The sequence below is a fragment of the Castor canadensis genome, chromosome 6 (assembly GCF_047511655.1).
Source record: "Castor canadensis chromosome 6, mCasCan1.hap1v2, whole genome shotgun sequence".
NCBI classification, from domain to species: domain Eukaryota; kingdom Metazoa; phylum Chordata; class Mammalia; order Rodentia; family Castoridae; genus Castor; species Castor canadensis.
Genome location: NC_133391.1, coordinates 3,533,470 through 3,554,386, shown reverse-complemented (window position 1 = coordinate 3,554,386; position 20,917 = coordinate 3,533,470). Strand labels below are relative to the sequence as shown.

Below are 20,917 nucleotides of genomic sequence, written 5' to 3'. Positions count from 1 at the left end.
CTCCCCCTGCAGTCTCTCACCCTCCTCCTCCAGTCTCTCATCCCCACCTCAACACCATCTCCAGCTCCTGCTCAGGACAGCTGACCTGGGTCCTTTCACCCTTTGAAAATGGCCTGACAGATGTGTCCCACTGAGCAGCTTGGTTGGCACCCACCCCATCCTCCACTCAGCAAGTAGCTAGTGAGCGCCTACTGAGTACGGGCATGGGGCCAGGCAAAAGACTCACTGGTGAATACTCACAAGTAAAGTGTCTACACACTTGATTCACACGACAGAAAATAGGCCCAGAGAGGGCAGAAAAAAAATCCCAGGTAACACAGCAAAGGGAGTGCAGGAAAAAGCAGTTCCCACCCCATTCCCCACCCCCCTTTTCCATCCATCCTGCTGGACAGCCTGGTCATCCAGTGCTCTCCTAGACCTGATTTGGACATTTTCAGGTGCATGGAGGGTGGGCTCTCCACGGCCGTGGATCTGCATGGGACCTCCCCCACTTGCCTTCCTATGATTTTAGGCAGAAATGCACATCAATTCCTATTTCCTCTTGGCTGGAGATCCAGAAACTCTGGGTAGCAGAAGAAGCCACAGTGGAGCAGTGTTTGGTCCCCTGGCTGTGCACCTTGATTTCACTCCCAGGGAAGGCAGAGAGACGTGTGTAGCCTGCCCCTGACAAATGCGTTGGGACTTGCAACTGTGACCTTTGGAAATAGGGTCTTGCAGATGGAATTATTTAAGATGAGGTCGTTCTAAGTCGGAGTGGGCCCTGATTCAATGACTAGGATCCTTTTAAAAAGAAAAAACAAAAGGTTGGGGGCGGGGATGAGGTGCACACCTGTAATCCCAGAACTCAGGATTCAAGGGCAGGAAGATTGCAAGTTCAAGGCCAGTCTGGGCTATATAGCAAAACAGAAGAGAGAGAGAGTGGGAGAGAGAGAGATTGAGGATGGCCTGTGGTTTTCACTGGGGGGTTGGGGGAAATGGCAGTACGGGGATTGAATGCACAGCCTCACCTTCTGGAAGCACTCAGTCACTTGAGCCACACCCCTGGTCCAGCGCGTGGCTTTTTACTTGGCCTTTTTACTTGGCGGAAGCAGAAACTCTGAGCCTGATCACTTCCCAGGATGGAGTTTTCACCACTCCTTAGGAGGAACTGACAGAATTAAACCATGTCGCACACCACGACCTCCTTTATGACTCAGAAATTATCCTCCTGGGTTAGACTTGTTAGTGTCCGTTACAAAGATTTTTCAGAAATATCAACCCATACTCAGCATAAGGAAAGGCCATTCAAAGGTTCGGGATAAATTTCTTGAGCAAATAAGAAATGACTCCATACTATTTTTAAGTGACAGTAATAGTAAAATTTATTAGGAAAAAAAATATACTTTCAGTAGACTGGAAGCAGATAGCCTCGAGAGTGTGAAGTGGAAAGACATTTTGGCAGTGCTGGGGTTTGCACTCGGGGTATTGCGCTTGCTAGGCATCCCTTTTTGGATGCAGTATGTGTAAACAGAAGGCTTTGAACAGTGTTGAGGTTTGAACTCAGGGCCACCTGCTCACCACTTGAGACACTCCCAACCCTTTTTTGCTTTACTTATTTTTCAGATATTTTAGATATTTTTCAGATAGGATCTCAAATGTTTGCCCAGTGCTGTTTCAACCGAGATCCTCTTATCCACACTCCCAGGTACTGGAAGCATAGATATGCATCAGCACACCTGGCTTCTGTGTTGAGATAGGGTCTCACAAACTGTACCACCACAGCCAAGTCCGCATCGACTCTATGTTCTTCACACAGGTGTAAAATCTTATTCCTATTTTTGGGACCCTTGGATGGTTTTTGACAACTAAGTCATGTGTTCTCTGCAAGTATTGTGCGTTTCAAACAAGTCTACCAATAGGTAAGTGTAAAAATCTGAGACCAATTTTTCAGAACAACCCACAACCTGGTCCTAGTGTGCGAGAGCCTGTCCCAAGGTACTGTGAGACCAAAGGAAGAGGCAGGCAGACCCAGGATGGATCACACAGTGAAATTCACTGGGGGACTTTTTTGGGGGAGTGGTACTGGGGATTGAACTCACGGACTTGAACTTGTATGCCTTGGACCCAGATCTTCCTGCCTCCACCTCCTGAGTAGATGGGAGGGTCATCACACCCAGGGTGTGTTTGAGATAAAGTCCTAGGTTGGCCTTGAACCTCCACCCTGCTGTCTCTGCCTCTCGAGTTATTGGGAACTTTCTGTGGAAGCATGGTGCTGGGAACCAGCAAGACCATTGGATCCCCTCAATTTGGGTCAGAAAAGGGTGTATTTATGAGTCAGAACAAAAGTGATTTCATCCTGGCTGAAACGGACCAGGCTTATCTTATGATAATCTGGAAGAATAAGGCACAGCCCTGGTGCCAGGGTCCTCACGGTTTGCTGGGAAACTCCCCAGGAAAAACCAGCCTCAGTTTCTCAGGGGTGATCACGGCCGTTTCAAGAAAGATGGCTGCAGTTGTGTCAGGCTGGATCCATACACCAGTCTTAATATTTGGGGGCGCTCACTGGCAATAGGACATTGTAAAACAAAATGATTTATATGCTAAGGTCTTGCCGCTTGTATAAATATTTGCACACAGTGTGTACTTGTGCGTTTCAGCAGTGGGCCAGGGGTCCTGACATTCCTTCCTTTTTCCTATAAATGAAAAAGAGTCACAGTGCGTGACCACTGAGAAATAGATGTGTAAAGTGAGCTTCTGTCAGGGTGATGCAAAGTTAGACACTGAAAATATCGAGTACTTTGAAACAAACTACTTTCTTCGTCTCTCCCTGCAGTTTGGATGCAGTATGTGTTTACAGTAGGCTTTGTGAGCTTTTTTTTTTTAAATGGTGTTGGAATTTGAACTCAGGGCCTTACCACTTGAGACATACTCCCAGCCCATTTTTGCTTTAGTTATTTTTCAGATAAGGTCTCATATTTTTGCCCAGAGCTGTTTCAACCAAGTTCCTCTTATCTACACCTCCCAGATACTGGGATCATAGGCATGCATCATTATACCTGGCTTCAGTATTGAGATAGGGTCTCACAAACTTTTTGCCTGGGCCGGCTTCAGATAGTCATCCTCCTATCTATGCCTCCGACGTAGCTGGGATCATAAGCCTGTGCCGCCGTGCCTGGCCAGCATCCATTACTCTTTTCAAAATTAGGATCTGTTCATTGTAGAGGGGCTGCATTGTGACAATTCCAGATGGGCTTGTATTGCACATAGATTAGATCACCCACCATCTCTCCCTCGACCCCTCCCCACCCCACTTACAGCAATCGCAAGAGATTTTTTTGCTCTAGTTCATAGCATATGTGAAGTCCATCCTCCATATTCCCTCCCCTTCATCTCCCTCATTCAGCTCCTCTCCCACTAGCACCCCACACGCTGTACACATTTTACAGTCCTGTCTTTCATTGTGAATATTTAAGTTCATGTTCAAACCCCACTGTGGGTAAACTTTACTTTGGTTTGTTCAACCCCTCCCATTTCTCCCCCTTACCCCTTTACCTCCCACCCCCATTTTCGGCAGCGTTCAGTGCACACCCTGTGTCCTCTTCCTTCACAGGCATATGTTTTACGACATTACTGACGCTCCAGCCTTCTCTCCTCCTCTCCCTCCTCCCCCGAGGCCCTAGAGCAGCTCCACGTTTACAAATGTGTTCTACATCTGAGCGTGTGTGCGATCACGCTTGTTCTGTGTGTGTGTCTATCTTTGGATCTGTCTTCCATGTAGGAGAAAACATGCAGCCTCGTCTAAGCTCATCTGGTTCAGCCCTCCACCCTTTACGCTGTGCCCCCCTTTGTCTAGAAGCCCATTCGCATCTCACCGATGGCTCTCTTGCCTCAGAATATTGTCACCCTGTTGTCTACCTCTTGGGTTTTATTTGCTTCTGGCTGACACATGGCGTCCAGCTGCTTCTTCCCCACCTGCTCCTGTGTTGTGCCACACCCCCATTTCCCACCATGTTTTTCTGCAGTCACTCAACCTCTCTGTGCTCATCTCTGGAACAGCCTTACCTCTTCCTGCAACTTATTTCCTCACAAACGGCTCCATTCTACACCCTCCTTTATTTCCAGCTCTTTCTATTTCATCTCCCCTCTCCATTCTCCTTGGCTTTTGTAAGACTGGACCAGAGGTGGTGATAAAAGTGCCCCAGGATGACTCAAAGAGCAAGTGCACCTTTCGCTGTGTCATCCCTCTCCCGGGACCATTTCCAGGGAGGCCTCTCTGGGGTCCACCGTTCCTTTATATCTGAGTTGGGATTCTTTTCCAGGCACCCATGGAAGTTTCCGCATTCTTTCTACTCTTCCCGATGTTCCCCTCAACAGCTTCCCCTCGTGTCTGGCATCCAATTCCAGCTTAGGATCTGCGGCGTCTTCTATTTTTCACACATGAAAAATCATCCAGGATTCTTTTTCAGAGCTAAGACCTTGGTAAAACATGCATAACTGATGCACACAACAGTAATATTTGACAAAGGAAAAAACCACACACCCTTCGTGAAGATTAAAGGACATTTCATCTTTATTGTATTTCCCCAAGGGAAGAGTGGCCCTGTCCTCTTTGAACACACAAAACATGGGCGCTCTTACAAAACACATACCCTTTATAAAATGGCAAACCAACCTGTCAGTGCAAGTCGATGTTCACAGTTCAACAACAAAGGCTAAAACATCAAATAAAAATGTATATTCCCAACAATTTGAGTATTCTTACATAGCTATAATATATAAGTAGAATGGATAAAAAGAACTTATTGTAAGAGTAAAAACATTTATGAATGTGTAAGTTATAATCTGAATAATGAAAATATAAAGAACAGCATGTTTTCAAATCTACAACCATCTCAAAACATTGCAAATAAATATAGTAAACATTTTATGACCAACTTATTCAAAATAATTCAATATAACTTATGATTTATATTAACTATATTTACACTAACTCTATTATGATCCCACGTGTCTAAGTTTACATATTAAAAACAGTCATCAAATCTGGCAAACCAAATATATGTGAGCATATGACCGCAACGTGAATTTTGGTGAGACTACAGGTGCCTCAGGAAAGAAGGGACCCAGCAAGGCCTGATTTCCCTTCATTCCTTCATGGACTCCCAGGTGTGCCCCCACACCGAGGAGTGGGGTAGTTTTATTAGGCTTGTTCTGGAAGAATCTGGGTTCTTCTAGGTTTGGGAAACTCCTCGCTCTTCCTTGCTCCAGCTGGCTTCAGTGTTGGTTTAGACTTCCTGATGAACATTCCCATCTCCCTGGGCACAGCGATCTGGAAGGCAGAGAGAAATGATGTCAGAGGCAATGCTCCAGGAGGAAGGTGATCGACAGGCTAAGTCAGTCCCAACAAGGGTTTGGAACCACTTACAGATCCTAATTCACCTCTAGCCCTTCATCCAGTCTTGGGGATTGAAAGCAGGCTTCGTGCTTGCCAGGGAGGTACTCTATCCCTTGAGCTATGACTCCAGCCCTTTATTTTATTGCTTTAAGCTAGGTTCTCCTTAGCTTTGCCTAAGCTGGCCTCCGACTCCTGACGTCCTGTCTCTATCTCCCAGTTAGCTGGATTACAGGTATACACAACCATGCCCAGCTCTGAAGCATCACCAAGAATTGTGATGACTCTTGGGCTTTTCTTTCCATGACTCCAACAATCACTTAAGCCCTGAGGTCAGGCCCAACAGTCTTCTGTAGAGCAGAACATGAGGTGATTCTGCTCAAGGAAGGAAGAAAAAAGCGATGTCAGACACAGTTCCCTAGGTGTGAACTCACAATGCGACTGTGGACTAAACTCAGACCGTGGTCCTCTCCACTTACTGAAAATGTGAACCTCTAACCGTGCGACAGCATTCCTGACGTCAGGATGTCATGAACCAGGACACCAGAACCCGAATCCCAAACCAAACTCCCGATGTTTCATCCTCACGTGAACTGGGCTAGCTGTGCTCTACAAAAATCAAACCTTTGCTCAATGCTCTGCTCACATCCATCACTGTTAAGGTGTGGCTTGTGTGCAGCCACCGCAAGCTGCGCACAGTTCCGACCAACGTTCTTGACCATAAACTTGAGGGGAAAGGGAGAAGAGGGGAACTTGGTCCAACAGTGGTAGGGTAAGGAGAACAAGAAATTTCAAAGAGAATTCTGGCCATAGGAAATTTGTTTCAAGTCAAATTAGGACTAAACTAGTTAGTGGCCATCTGTCATTGATAATATTCAGACCTCCCACATTTTCTTCTTCCTTCCTTCCTTCCGTCCTTCATTTCTCCCTCCCTCCCTCTGTCCTCCCCTTCCTTCCTCCCATTTTCCTTCCTTTCCTCCATTCCTCCATTCTTCCTTCCTTCCTTCCTTCCTTCCCTCCATTTCTCCATTCTTCCTTCCTTCCTTCCTTCCTTCCTTCCCTCCATTCCTCCATTCTTCCTTCCTTCCTTCCTTCCCTCCTTCCTTCCCTCCCTCCCTCCTTCCTTCCCTCCTTCCCTTCCTTCTTTCCTTTCTTTCTTTTTTTTTTATGGCACTTGGGTTTGAAGTCAGGGCCTTGACTTGCTGGACAGGTGCTCTACTACTTGAGCCATGGCTGCAGTCCTATTTTGCTTTAGTTATTTTCCTATGGGGTCTTGTTTTGTACCCATGCCTGCCTAGATCCTGACCCTCCTATTTTTACTTCCCACATCACTGTGTTATCAGTGAGTCCCCAGAGTTGGTACCGCATGGGACCCTAGGTCAAGACTGAATTAAGAAGTGACGGCAAAAGCTCGGATGATGGGCATATGGAGGTCACAGCTAGCGGATACTCACGGCTGACAGAAATCAGCACTTGCTCACAGCTGCCATTCAGACCCAGTGGCTTTGGGTTAAAGGATTTCTACCTCATCCGAGCCCTAGCGACACTTGGGTGTCTCTGAGGCCTGGCTGTATGGCCGGCCCCTGGCCCCCAGCACGTCTCTCAGGGTCACTTCTCTCTGGTTGTCATTTCTATGGCTGTGCAGTGACCGGGAGTGTCTTACAGCCTGGGATGGTTGGGCTGCTTCATGGTGTGGCACCAGGTGTGGCATGGAGTGGTCAGGCAAGGGGGTTTCAGGATTTCCTAAGCAGACATCAAATCGCCCTGGGCACACTACAAGGACACAGACACACCTTTACTGAAGCCGATGATGGAACAGAGCTCTAAGGCAGGTGGGTGCGGTCTCGCCCCCACACCCAGAGGTCCGGGTTATAGGCCTGGATCTGGAAAGAAAAACAGCTTCATGAACAGTGCTGCTCCCCAGGGAGACCTCTCCCCATGTCCGGCCTCCACTTCTTTCTAGTTCCCAAACACATTCCTTCCTTCGCTCTTCAATCCAGAGCCTTCCCCCCAAGTCCTTCGCAGCCCGGACCCTCACCTCTTCACACTCCTCTCGGGATACCCGCATCCTCCAGCCCATGGATCGGATCATCTGGTACCGTAACTTGTGGAACAGAGGGCGCTGGAAGTAGTTCTTTCCGTAAAGAAAGTAAAATATGTCTTGCTTAGGAGCCTGGTTGTCTTCTTCCATGTCATTGGCCAGATATCTGGGGAAAGAAATCAGAGCCCTCATCAGAGGGACAGCCAGGGAGCACCTGCACCTGCAGTCAAGTGCCAGGAAGAAGAGCAGGCTGACCCTCTCAGCCCAGGGACACATCACCCCTGCTCTGTACAAAGAGGACTGTAGAGCCCACTGTGGGACAGAGGTCTCCCAAGGGGCCTCTCACACTGTGATGATGGAGAAAAGCCCATCTGGAGATCCTGAGGCTGTCCCCTGCCACTATCATGCCCTGCAGCTGGCATCATGGCTCCCCATCTCCCTCCTCACTCCCTTTGCTCTACTTGGGCTGTGTGCACACCTGTGTCCCCACTACAGAGTAATGACCCATGGGTATGGCCTAACCCTGTCCATTTCTCCATTTATCCCTGCCCAATCAAGTGGTTGATGGAGAATTTGGCTCATGAGATGTGTTAATTCCACCACCTTTTCTCAGACCTCTCTTTCCATCCACCCATGTGCCCTGGTGCAGAGGTTGCGGGTCCAAAGGTTTTCTTGAATGAACGAATGAATGAGTGAACAAGTGAGTGAATGATTGAAGGGAAGATTCAAGCCAAATGCCATTACTGATTACTTCATTGATACAACACAACAATAAAAACACTTTTAAAATGAACAGAACTTAGCTGAGTGCTTCACGAATGGTGACAATTTGATTAGACCCTGCCTTCAACAGGTGTCTAATGGGACAAGAATCCTGGATATCCGATTACAATGAGACTTCACCGAAGTTTTGCTGGGTGGCAGAAGCTGGCATATCGGAACACAAAGGTTTTGTGCTTGGTTTGATTTGGTTGGGTTTGGTTTTTGAGATGGGTGCTATGTTGCCCGTGCTGGACTCAAAGTCCTTATAACCTGCTACCTCCACCTCCTGAGTGGCCGGGATTACAAGTGGGTCCCACAATGCCCAGCTAGGTTTGGGTGTGTAAACTGACCTTCAGGGTAGGTCATTGTTTCCATGTGTGAAGACAGATGCACAAAACACACAAACTACAACTAGAAGGAAGGAGCCATGAAAGAAACGAAGGATATATCACGATGGTGGGTGAGTTTGGTTGTAGAGATTTGACAGCAGGTTGAGCTCCCATGGAGCATCCAGCCTGGGTCTAGAAAAAATTAGCAGTGCAGGCCTGGGAGAGGTTGACCTGTGTTTAAAAAGACGTTCAGACCACCCACACAAAGCCCGCTGGCCCAGTGAGAGGTTGGTTAATTAACAGAAGCAGGGAACATTTCATTGTAGACTTGTGCCAGGTAAGGAGGCCTGAGCTGGGCACCTGACATGGGAATGCAGAAGAGGGAGATAGATGACTGTTGGGATCCCAGAAGGACAGTCACAGAAAAGTCAGAAAGGGCTGTACTTTGGATCTGTTTGCTTGGGGGCCAGGTCTGTCCCTTCTTCTTCCTCTCTTCGATGTTTCCTTTCATTGTGTTCAGTTTTTTTTACTTGATATTAGGGTTGTTTTTTTATTTAAAAAAAATCAGTACAACACTATAGTTAAAGTTGCCCTTTTTGTATACAGAGCAAAGAGTGTCTTCACACTTCATAAGCAAAAGGTCACATTCCCATTTTCCCCCCGCTCCTTCACAGGGCAGTGAATATTGACTGACAGAAGGAAGCAAATACTCACAGAGCCAGGAAGAAGTGAATTCTCTGGAACTGCCAGGAGAAGAGGCCAGCACGGCTGAAGTAAGCTACCACCATAGCCAGGAGGTACTGACAGAGAGAGAGGAAAATGGTAACGGAGAAGTCACACTCCAGAGAGGAGGGACATGGGGACAGAGGAAAGGGAGGCTAGGGTTAGGGCGTCACTCAGAAGAGAGACCCCAGTGCTGGGTGACGTGTTTATGGGGAAGGGGGAAGGACTGGAAGGTCATTGCAGGTCAGAGAGTCCAGAAGAGGGAAGGTCACACAACTCCACGATGGCCTCTACTGAGGTGCTTTTGGGGGAGCATTAGGCCAGCTGGAGAGTCTTTGGTCAGCTGAAACAAAGGGTCCCAGATTGATGAGAGGAGAGAGAGAATGGCCAGAAATTGCAAGGGTTTCAGCCAAAGTAGTCATTTCCAGGGCAAGATGTTGGCCTAGGGCTCAGACTCCAAAGGACCTCACTCTGTGAGGAACCACCAGGCTCCAGGGGAAAGGCAGACGGTTCATCAGGGTGTCATGTGGGGCCATAAGGGGACAGAGGACTGTGGGTTAGAGGGGCTCCTCCCCAGGCTGGGCAACAGCAGGGGCCCAGATCAGCGGATGACACCCTCACCTTGTCGGACACCCTCAGATTCTTGTCCCAGGCCAGGAACCTTTTCACTACAGGATCCTCTGTGAACAGAGCACACATGTGAGGGTGGGAACCAGAAGAGGGGTGCCATGGGTCAGAGAGCAGGTAGTTCCTACTCTCCTTTAGAAGGTTCAGGACTGTGGCCAAGGTTAAGTGCAAGGGAAGAGGAGAGAGAGAAAAGATCCCCTAGCAAGGGACAGTGGCCCATCAGCGTCTCCCCAGAAGAGCTATGGAGGGAGAGTGAACATCTGGATACTGGCTGAACATCTGCAGGATTCAGGGTCTTTGACCCAACTGCGAGAACCTGTCATCATACCTGAAAGCACCACTGCAGAAGGTAATTTTTGCCATTTAATGTCACATCAGGGTGTTAACTTGGCCCTGTTGCCCCCTAGAGGGACAAAGACACTCAAGTTCAGCAAAGTCAGCAAGAGCTAGGTTTCAGAGGATCGGTGCTGACCAAGCTTCCTTAACCCTAAGGTGGACCTTTCTCAAGTCTAGCACGGACACTGGGGCCCCCTGAGGAGCAGTGGGATCCAAGTCCTCCGAGGACAGGGAGCTCAGGCTGCCAGGGCAACTTTCCCACTGGAACTGTGACGTGATTGGAAGAGCCCTTTTTCCTAAGAGGGGGACTGGAGGGTGCTGGCCGGGGTCTGCGTCCCTACCGAGCAGCCTGGCGAACACCTCGTGGTGCTCAGGGAGCACAGACGACACGCGTCGCCTCTTGAACTTCATCCTCAGCCCAGACAGCATCTCCACCTCCCAGACCTCCTCCTCCTGGGGGGCTGGCTTCTCAAACAGCTCCTCCTCTAGCTCCTCCTCGGAATCTGATGACCAGTCCCTGTTCCTCTTCCGGCAGGGAGGCTGAGGCCGGAGGTTACGCTCCTCCCACGGGGCTGAGTAAAGAAACCCAACTCCAGTGTAACTTTGCTGTCTTGGCAGCTCTGCCTTTAGTTATCTAAGCCCAGCTCCAGCCGCCCCCCCAAAAAAAGGAACCCCAAGCCACAAATCCCTTCAACTGTTGGCAAGTCATTGTTCTATCTGAGCTGGTCCCTGTGTCCCTCACCTTGCCAGCACCCCCTCTCCCTGTTCCTCAAAACTGTTCTTCATTACAGACATGTTCTCCACTGGGGGAAAAAGGGAGATCTCTACTGGAGTCCCCCCGCCCCTTCCCTGTCCTTGGAACTCATTTCCACCTCCTGTCCTCCCTCCTCCAATCACTGGCATCCTGGGTCCCTCCTTCCTCACTTACAAGTCACCTCTAGAATCACCCCAGTTCTCACCTGATGGACCGGGAACTTCCTCATCCACCACCCCCTCTAGGTTGTATCCTGAGCTGCTAGGCTGGGGACTCTCAGACTGTGAAGATGGCTGTTGATCAGCCATGGTTCTCCCAAACTTTTTCCTCCTTTCACAAAACCTAGACTCTGAGTCGTCTGCCTTCTTCTACACTCTGGCTGAACTTGGTCCTTCAACACACGCCCGTTGTCCCTTCTCTAGACCGAGAGAAGTCAAAGTGGAGGGAGCTCTGAGAAGATACAGTTGTCAACTGTGATTGCCAAGCAGTGAGTTTGTCCCTTCCAATCAGGAAGAGTGGAAGCCTCTGATGTCATCACCGTTCCAGCCTGGCGACCCGTTCGAAGGGAAACACTTGTAACTGCCGGGTGGTGTCTAGACTGGTGAATGAACCTGAGTGTTCAAGGCAGAATCTGACCTTTCCCACGATGGTGGGGAGAGCATAGGTGTGATGCAGAAAAGACCACAACTCTCTCAATGCCTGATAGAATCAGGGGCTGCTCTGAACCTCCTAACTCTTGCCCCTGGTTTCCACTGGGGCATCTGAGTTTTTCTTCTTCCTTCTTTGAAAAAAATCATGGTAAAAGAAAGCTAGATGCTTGGCACACACCTATAGTCTCGGCACTAGGGAAGCTGAGGCAGGAGGATCTCTTGGAGTCATGATTAATGACCAGCCTGGGCAACATAGTGACGCTTTAATCTCAAAAAAAGCGTGGTAAAATATACATAATTTAAAATTTACCAGTTCAACCATGTTGAAGTGTAAAATACAGTGGTATCCCTCATGTTCACATTGTAGTACAACCATCACCACCATCCATCACCAGAGTCTTTCTGATATCCCAAACAGAAACTGTCCCCATTAACACCAGGTCTACTTCCTGTCTGTGCGAATCTGATGACTCTAGGCACTCAGTATAGCTCACCCACTATGGGATCAGGTACTATTCTTTCTTTGCTGTTTCTCATATTTCACTAACATGATATCTTCAAGGGTCTATGTTATTGTAGAATGGGTCCAATGTCCCTCTTCTGATGGCAGAAAATAGTCCATTGTAAGGACGGATCAGATTTAATTGATCCATTTCTGTGTCATCGGACATTTGGGTCACTCTTACATTTGGGCTCTCAGTGTTGCTTTTGATCCATTGTTGGAGCTTTTTGGCAAGAACCATGTCCGTTAATTTTGTATTTTGGTCTCCTACATATTTTCAGACAACTCACATCAAGCATCGGTAAAGTCAAATTGCTTGTCAAAGTGAGCATCTCCTGTGTTTGCAGTCATGGATGCTCAGAGTTGGATGAGGGGTCAGGGGTTATTCACACACCTGTGAGTCTCTCTGTAGTGTCCTCACAGGCTGGGATCCCCTCAGAGATGTGATCTTGCTGATGGGACAGGCATTGCTGTGTCAGGGAACAAGGCCCATCAGGAAGAAGTCCAATGGCCAGGAAGCTCTGCTGATGTTGAGTTCCAGTTTCCAAGGCTGCTTGGATCTTTCCCCAGCAAAACAGAAGCTCACACACTCTGGTAACAGGTTTTCAAGTAGAAACATGTGCTATATGACAGTTCAGTCAATGATGGACCACAGCAACAATGGTAGCACCACACATATCGCTTAGTGACGCCTCAGTCGGTGTAAGCCCACTCTACATTCTTCCCATGGTGAAACTGCTTACCTGTGCATTCCTCAAAAATTGAAACCTGTCCATATTAGATTAATATTTTCTCCCCACTAAAATTTCTCTTCTGTACCATGAGAAGCCATGATTGTTTTGGTCACAATTCAAGTCTTAATTTGCATATTCCTCTCTCTCCTGGCTATTTGTCTAGACATGTTACAAGTAAGCAGTCCCCATCTTAAAATATGTTTGTATGATGTCCATGAATGGGCCAGCTAGCCCAGATTTTGTCTCATGTTTACTAACACCTCTCTACTTCTTTTTCCCTCCTACTGATGCAATTTAAAGTGACAATGGCTATAGTGCACTGTAGAATATCAGAGAGAAGCAGAAATGCTTCAAAAGTACTAGCCTTTCAGCATACGGATCCAATGGGGAGACATTAAAACACAGGTGCTCAGGCCCTGACTTCCTCAATTCTAATGAAACTTTCTCTGATTTAACTGTTCCCCTGCTGTTCATTCACAGTTGGAAATCTGTAGATGAAGAATGCAACAGGTCCCCTAAGAAAGCAAAGTCAGCCAGGCATCAGTGGCTCACGCCTGTAATCTGAGCTACTTGGGAGGATGAGATGCATGTAGTGGTACATATATGTCTTCCCAGCTATGGTTGAAAACATGAAATAAGGGGGTCATGGTCCAGGCAGTCCTGGGCAAAAAGAAAACTCTATCTCCAAACTAACCAGAGCAAAAAAGGGCTTAGAGGCATGGCTCAAGTGGTAGAGTGCCTGCTTGGCAAGTGCAAAGTCCTGAGTTGAAACCCAAGGAGGGAAGGGACGAAGGGAGGGAGGGAAAAAAGAGGGAAGGAAGGAAGGAAAAGAAAGAATTTTTTGAGGGAGATGAAGTATGATGGGGCTCCAACATGGCAGGGCAGAGGATGGTCTTGAGTCCTTGGCTGAGGGGACATTCTGAGCTAGTCTCCATTGCTTCTGGACAGTGACAGTCCATCCCACAGCCCTGGGGCCCAGGTAAATGCAGAGACCTGGCATGAAGCTCCACCCACAGCATTGTGCACCCCCTGCTGGGTCCATTCCTCTGATCTTCCCTTTGTCTTCTGGTGAGTGATGGTCTTTGACCCTTGAAGACAACTTCGCTTTCTGTGACCCCTAAATCCTAGCAAGATCCTTGGGCTCAGAGGATGACTTTTTCCATTCCTTCCCATGATGGAGTCACAAGGTCCAGATTTACTGTCGAGCTGACAAGTTTAGCAAGTGGGAAAACTATAGAAAATAACAGCCGTTAGGAATTCAGATGCCTGAGACTGAGGCTAGTCTTGGAAGAGCCCAGCTGCCTGCCCACGTGAAGAGTTTCCAAGCCATTAAGCATGAGGGGAAACTGAGGGATCCAGCATGTCCTTGAGTAGAAAAGGACAGGGCTGGAGATCTAAGGAGGCAAGCAGCTGAGGGTTCATAGGGCAGAGAAGAAGAGAGAAGTGAGGTACAGAGGGAACCCAGTCTTGGGCTAGGCGTGGTCAAGGCACAGTGCACGGTGAAAGCAAGAACCAAGGACGCAGACTGAGTCTTTCTTCCCCTCTTTACCAGGTGGCTTCCAAGCCATCTATGTGAGGTCTCTGTCCACTACCTGATACAGAAAGACACACAGAAGAATGTCCTTTGGAAGATGGAGGCGTGGTCACATTCACTCTGTTGTCACTTCGTCCCATCACTGGGAATTCAGGGATGGGCTGTGAAGTTCAACAGCTAGGGCTGGACAGGATGTCCCCAGCTAGGCAGCACCTCCAGGCTATTGTGAAGCAGCTCCCATGCTTTGCAGGATGGGTTAGCACAGCAGATGAGCTGGGGAGCCATGGGAGGCAGAATGGGTTAGTCGCCCCCTCATTTGGGTGAACCAGTACTTACTATTGAGGGAGTCAGACTTAGATGACATGGCACCAAGTGACAAACTTCACGACCCAATGATCCATGTGGCTACCTGCAAGGGGATGGCCATTTAATCCCAGGCTTTGTTACTTTTTTAGAACAGTAAGATAACCATGGAGAATTCAGGACACCTATGTAGGGGGAGCATTCCATAAAGGCCTGGAAGAAAATCCACACATTTTCCACCCACCCGTGTGCTAAATTAATAGCTTTTTTTCCACTGGTAGAGCTGAACAAGTTGATAGCAAATATTAGCTTATGTTGAACACAAACCCAGTGGAATTTGTGTATAATTTGAACCATCTAAATAGCATCTTAATAATCAAAAAGGGATATGTTGAACCAGGCATGGGGTACACCTCTATAATCCCAGCTACTCAGGAGGTAGAAGTAGGAAGATCACACAGCCCCAGGCAAACATGAGCAAAAGCAGAGGACCCTATCTAAATAGAAACTAAAGCGAAAAAGACTGGGGACATAGCTCAAGTGATAGAGCACTTACACAGCAAGCAGGAAGCTCTGAGTTCAAACCCCAATATTGCCAATCTAAACAGGGAAGGATATATTGAACTATTGACAGAGATGTGGTTTTTTTTCCAGAAACACAAACAGAGATTGATCTTCCCACATCAGCTTCTGGTTTTTTTTCTGATTGCCATGCACGTGCCAGATATTATGACTGCAGTCTTTGAGGTTGACGGATTCTGAACTATGCAGATATAACCAACAGAGGTTCCGGCAGGGAAGCAGGTGGGGAGGGAGCAGGCATTAATTAATCAGCTCATCCAAAATGAGACATCTTATGCAGCACAGTAACTCGGCACTCTGTTGAGATGGTTAAATGTGGAATGTCTCCCAAAGAATTGCTCCCCTGCATTGTGCTGTCACAGGAGGCAATGGAGCCTGTAAGAGGTGGGGTTAGTGAGACTTGTTCCAGTCTCTGGGAGCTGCCCTTAAAGGGATTATTGAGGTCTCTTCTCTTTTGCTTCCTGGACGCCATGATGCGAGGAGCTTTGCCTCTTCCCACACTCCCTACCGTAGTGCGCTGTCTCACCACAAGCCCCAAGCAGTGGGTCCAACCTTCCTCCTTTTTAAGTTCATTATTTCAGTATTTTGTTATAGTAGTGGAATGCGGACTAACACCTTTTCTAACTCGGTAGTTTAAATTGGACTCAGCGAGTCCAATTTTAAGTCAGATCACATTTATGAATATGGCAGCCTTGTCCAGAGATTCTGAATACAAAATTCTACCTTCTTCAGGAGAATTCTCACAATATATTTGGCCAATTGCCTAAAACATGGAACCAAGAAAGGTCAGATTAAATTCTGCCGAGCTGCCAAATACACCTTGGCTTTTGTGGAAAGACTTACTGTGCTGAACCTTGGTCAGAACCTTTTATTTTCCCTAGACCTCAGTTTCACCCTTAAGATGGTGAGGACAGCAGCGTCTGCCTCACAAAATAGTGTGAGGCAGACTTTTTTAGTATAAGATTACTATAAAATATCTGGTTTTTATTGGAGGTTTTTAAAATTGTGGTGGTCTTTGCCAAAAAAAAGAAAGAAAGAAAGAAAAGAAACCCTTTTGTTTCCTTTGTACGTTTTAGTGAAGGGCTTCATTTGGTGACCTAAATGACTCATTTCTGGTAATGAGTTAAGAGTTTAAGTCATGAGTTTAAAATCTGAGGAATGAGAAATTCATTTTTGGCATGAAGGATGGAGAAATCTGTCTCCTCCATCTAGCACAACAACCACTAGCATTCAAGATGGCAGCTGTTCCAACAGCCTGTGTCCCTCAGTGACCCAATGACAGCTTCCTGCACATCCACTGTGGACATACAGTATGTTCAAGGGCTATAGATTTGTGCTTTAGAAGCCATTGAAATTTCTGGGTTATTTCTATTGTATAATCTAGTGTGTTAATCAGCTTTGTGTTACTGTGACAAAATACCTGAGATAAACGACTTAAAATAAAGAAAGGTTTCTTCTGGCTCAGCTTCAGAGGTTTTACTCCATGGTCATGTGGCTCTGTTGCTTTTGGCCTGGAGGGCCAAAGGGCATCAGGGAGGGAGAATATGAAGAAGAGACCTCGTGGACATTAGGAAACAAAAGAGTCAGGACGGGGCCAGGGTCCCAATCCTCACTTCAAGGGCACATCCCTAATGACCTAACATTTTCCCTGTAGGTCCAACCTCCCAAAGGTTCCATCACCTCCAAATACACTTGGGGACCAAGCCTTATACACATGGCCCTTGGGAGACACTCCAGGTCCAAATTACAGGATTCTGATTTTCTGTCACTAGAGGAAATTATCCAAAGATTTTCAGATTTAGAAGTGCTAGATTTTTTTAAGTGTTACTTGTCAATCTGCATAAATATTTTCCTGAAGTTGCTTCAAGGGCTAATGCAGGCAAAGCAGTGTGATATAATGCAAATTGTCAAAATGAGATGTATTAGCAGAAATTCACTTCCACGTTTTCTTCTTCACTGCATTAGCTATTGGTGTTTCAGGTACACAACTGTGCGTGTCTGATGTCTGTCAAATTCAGTGTGTGTTTTCACAGATGCTGAAAAACTCTGCAGCCTAATAAATAATGTAGCATTTCTCTTGATTCCTGGCTCACAAAGCATATGGATGGAATATTGATCTTTGGAAAGTGGCTAAGGTGCTAAGATTAAGGGGAAACAGATAATTAAAAAGAATTTTAAAAAAATTCTGCAGAGATAAAAGACCAGTTCATTCTCCAACTATTTCATCTTAACGTAAGCCTAAATAACATTCAACCTTTTCTGCCACTAAACAAGCCCAAATAAGATTTGAACTCCAGGTAAAGGAGGCCATATAACAGAAGGCTTGATCAAGATCCTAGATCTGTATGGATTCTGTACGATATTATTGTTGCTCAACAGGTACAAATTGTTGTATTACGATCTTATCAGTGGTTCCTTTTTGGGGAATTTGGCAAAGTAAACTGAAGATTATTCAAAGTATAAACACTAACAGTGAGGGAAATTCTGTGATAAAAAGAGAAGTGATCAGAGACCTAGGCTGATAAACAATGTGAGGACAAAAATAAAACAAAGCCAAGTGCTATGAAGAAATATAGAAATAGCTGGGTGCCGGTGGCTCGTGCCTGTAATTCCAGCTACTCAGGAGGCAGAGTTCATGAGGATCGTAGTTCCAAGCCAGTCCAGGCAAATAGTTCACTAGACCCTATCTTGAAAAAAACCCATCACAAAAAAGGGCTGGTGGAGTGGCTCAAGGTGAAGGCCCTGAGTTTAAACTCCAGTACCGCAAAAAAAAAAAAAAATGGATTCTATGTGAGAAAAATTTTAGAGTTAATGTAAAAATAGCAATCAATCGATTTGCAATTTTGGAGTGGATAAGTTCTTTGTGAGAAGGATACAAAGTTGATTCAGGGATGTAAATCAAAACCACAATGAGATGCCACTTCACACGCTTGTGGATGGCTATAATAAAAATAAAGGAAGACAAGAAACATTGTCAAGGCTGAGACCCCTTTAACACTACTGGAGGGGATGTGACATGGGACAGTCACCTTGGAAACAGTTTGAGGGTTCCTCAGAACTGATGCACAGAACTACAATTCTACTGCAATTCTTCTGGCTTGTACCCAATGGAACTGAGCCTGCTTCTCAAACAAGCACTTGAACACAGATGTTCCTAGCATCCTTATTCACCATAGCCAAACGGTAAAAACAACTCAGATGTCCATCAACAGAGAGTGCCTACACCAAATATAGCATGTCCATACAATTCAACAGTACTCAGCTAGAAGAAGGACGATGTGCTGGTACATGCTGTGTTAGTTTCTTCTCTTGTCACTGACAAAATACCTGACATTGCAACTTAAGGGAAGGAAGATTTATTTTGGCTCATGGTTTCAGAGGGCTCAGTCCTTGGTCACTTAGCCTTGTGCTCTTGGGCAGATCATCATGGTGGTGAGAGTGTGTGGTGGAGGAGGTTTCACCTCATAGGCGACAGGAAGTAGAGAGACTGACAAGAAGGGAACCGTAAGTAGATACCCCTAAGTACCTGCCTCCAATGACCTACTTCCTCCAGATAGGTTCCACTTCCTAAATTTTCCAGAACCTCCCAGACTAGCCCTACCAGTGGGAGACTAAGCCTCCAATACATGATCCTGTGGGGGATATTTTTTATTCAACTATAATACACACTGATATATATATATATATGCATATATGTAACCCATTAATTGCGTGTCAGTTCTTGCTCTGTGATCACAGAGGTGGTCCTTGTAAATCTTTCTCCTTTTCCAGACAAAACAATGTTAAACCTTATCAGGAGGTGATGCTGGGGCCATATAAGGAGGCTGATTTTACTCTTAGTTCCCTCTTTTGTTAGGTAAGGAAACTGAGGCTCAGAAAGCTGTCCCAGTCACTTAGCAATAACTGACAAGCAGCACTGGCCTAGGTCTCCTGGTGGGGTCTCAATCATCACCCCCTCTGCAGCATCCTTTTAAGGTATCCTATCTTTACTCCCTCCCAGGTAAGAGTACACACTGGAAATCTATTCCTGTTCTTTTCTCTTTCTCACCATGACCAGTCATCTCATCTGGTTCCCAGCCTACTGGGAACCCATCTGGATCCCATCTGGGTCCCTGTTCCAGCTCCTGGACAAAGAACTAGGTTCCCACAGCTGCACACCTGCACAGGAGTACTGAGCTTCTGCGGGTGAGGCTGGACATGGAATGCTTTGTTGGTTCAGGAGGGCACTGGAGTGGGTCAGATGTTTGATCCACCCATCCAGGTGGTGGTGATATTGCTGACTCTAGAAAGACTTTCAGGGCTTGGAGCTTTAGATCTCTGGACCTCCGGGCCTTGGCCACCCAAAGGCTGGGGACTGCCAACACTGGAAGGGCTTCTTCTCACCTAACCACTACTTCTGTGCAGGTATAGCACAAGGCCCCAGATAGTTGATTGGTAACACTTACTCTGTCCCTTTCATACAAGTCTAAATCTCTTTTACAAGCTATATATGCATCCTGCCATTATTGCCAGGCAGGAGTGTTTTCCTTATAGGCCCAGGAGTCATCTCTCAGAAATGCAAACCTCAAGGAAGGTTAGTGACTCTAGCTCCCTGTCCCTTGGTAGTTAAGTTGAAGCCCTTCTCTCTGAACTGTAACTACCTGCACGTCACAGAGATATGAGAAGTTTTTGCTTTTCCTTTGGATGAAGGCAGTGAGGCAGCTCAGACAGTGATCAGGTGAATTCAGGAGGAGCCTGGGAGGATGGAGAACCAGCTGGGCAGCTGAGTCTTTCCCCTGCGACTTGGGACCCGATGCGATGCTCGGTGGAGCCAGTTGTCTACAGGGCTGTCGGGAGGCTAGGCTCTCAGACTTGCAGCCTCCTCTGGGACTCACCCATGCTGGGCGTCACCATGGGGGGCTCAGGACTTCGATGATCAAACTTTTGTTTTCTGCATTGGTGCACAGGACCTTCTGGGTTGGTAAGAGACCTGACTGTTAATTTTTTTAACTGGACAGGCAGGCACACTTGTATTATTTCAACAAAAAAGAGTGGTAAGTCATTGTCCTTGGGGTCCCATTTTGGAAAATTAGCATTTTTACCCGACCTTACACATAATCTTTCTTCCGAGGTAAGATCGCAGGTATCAATTTTCTTCGTTTGCTTTGTATTTTCTGGTTCTAAATATACAGTTTGTATGCATTAGTTGTGTGATGTAAAGAAGCTACGGTATCTGCTTTCTTTTCCTTCCTAGCAAAGCACCGCGGGGCATTCGTTGTGCCCTCGCATTTGAGTGAAACTTCGAGTATTTTGGTGAAGAGAACACGGCACACTCTTTACTTTCCTTTGGTCTGTCAAATCTCAGTTCTAACCGAAGGGTCTCAAATTAGGAGACTTGGGACCAGGACGCAACCAGGCTGCCCGTTTCTTGGGGCTAAAGGGATCGAGGAAAAGTGTGAAAGTGAGTGTGCGGGCACCAGGAGGCCATTGCTTATAAAGCAGTGCCTATGAACGGCTAGAGGTAGAGATTTGTTCGACGCTCCCTAAATGTAGTGTCGCGTAGCCTTTTGGGAAATAGAGTCCTCGTACTAGTCCTGGGCTCGGCGAGGAGCCCCGGGACGGGACTTCCGGCGCTCTGCTGCGCATGCGCGCCTCGCGCTGTGTGCGTGTTCACGCATGCGCACGGCCGC

The 20,917-nt window shown here is 47.0% G+C and overlaps 1 protein-coding gene across 1 annotated transcript; it reads right to left on the bottom strand.

Annotated features, from left to right (window-relative positions):
• Positions 1-7,194: 7,194 nt before the first annotated feature.
• On the bottom strand, positions 7,195-20,905 carry LOC109685317 (speedy protein E4-like). The gene is made up of 8 exons (XM_020162104.2): positions 20,817-20,905; positions 20,600-20,661; positions 11,149-11,292; positions 10,531-10,761; positions 9,848-9,906; positions 9,218-9,303; positions 7,410-7,578; positions 7,195-7,254 (listed from the first exon to the last, which is right to left on the bottom strand). The coding sequence occupies exons 1-8, from the start codon at positions 20,903-20,905 to the stop codon at positions 7,195-7,197; spliced, it is 900 nt and encodes a 299-aa protein (XP_020017693.2).
• Between the last annotated feature and the right edge of the window lie 12 nt (positions 20,906-20,917).

Excerpts from the sequence above, each read along its gene's own strand:
- LOC109685317 (XM_020162104.2), bottom strand. The coding sequence starts at position 20,905 with ATGCGTGAACACGCACACAGCGCGAGGCGCGCATGCGCAGCAGAGCGC. Across the intron at positions 10,762-11,148 it reads GGAAGTTCCCGGTCCATCAG|CCCCGTGGGAGGAGCGTAAC; the intron begins GTGAGAACTGGG and ends TTCTTTACTCAG. Across the intron at positions 9,907-10,530 it reads GGTGTTCGCCAGGCTGCTCG|AGGATCCTGTAGTGAAAAGG; the intron begins GTAGGGACGCAG and ends CTCTGTTCACAG.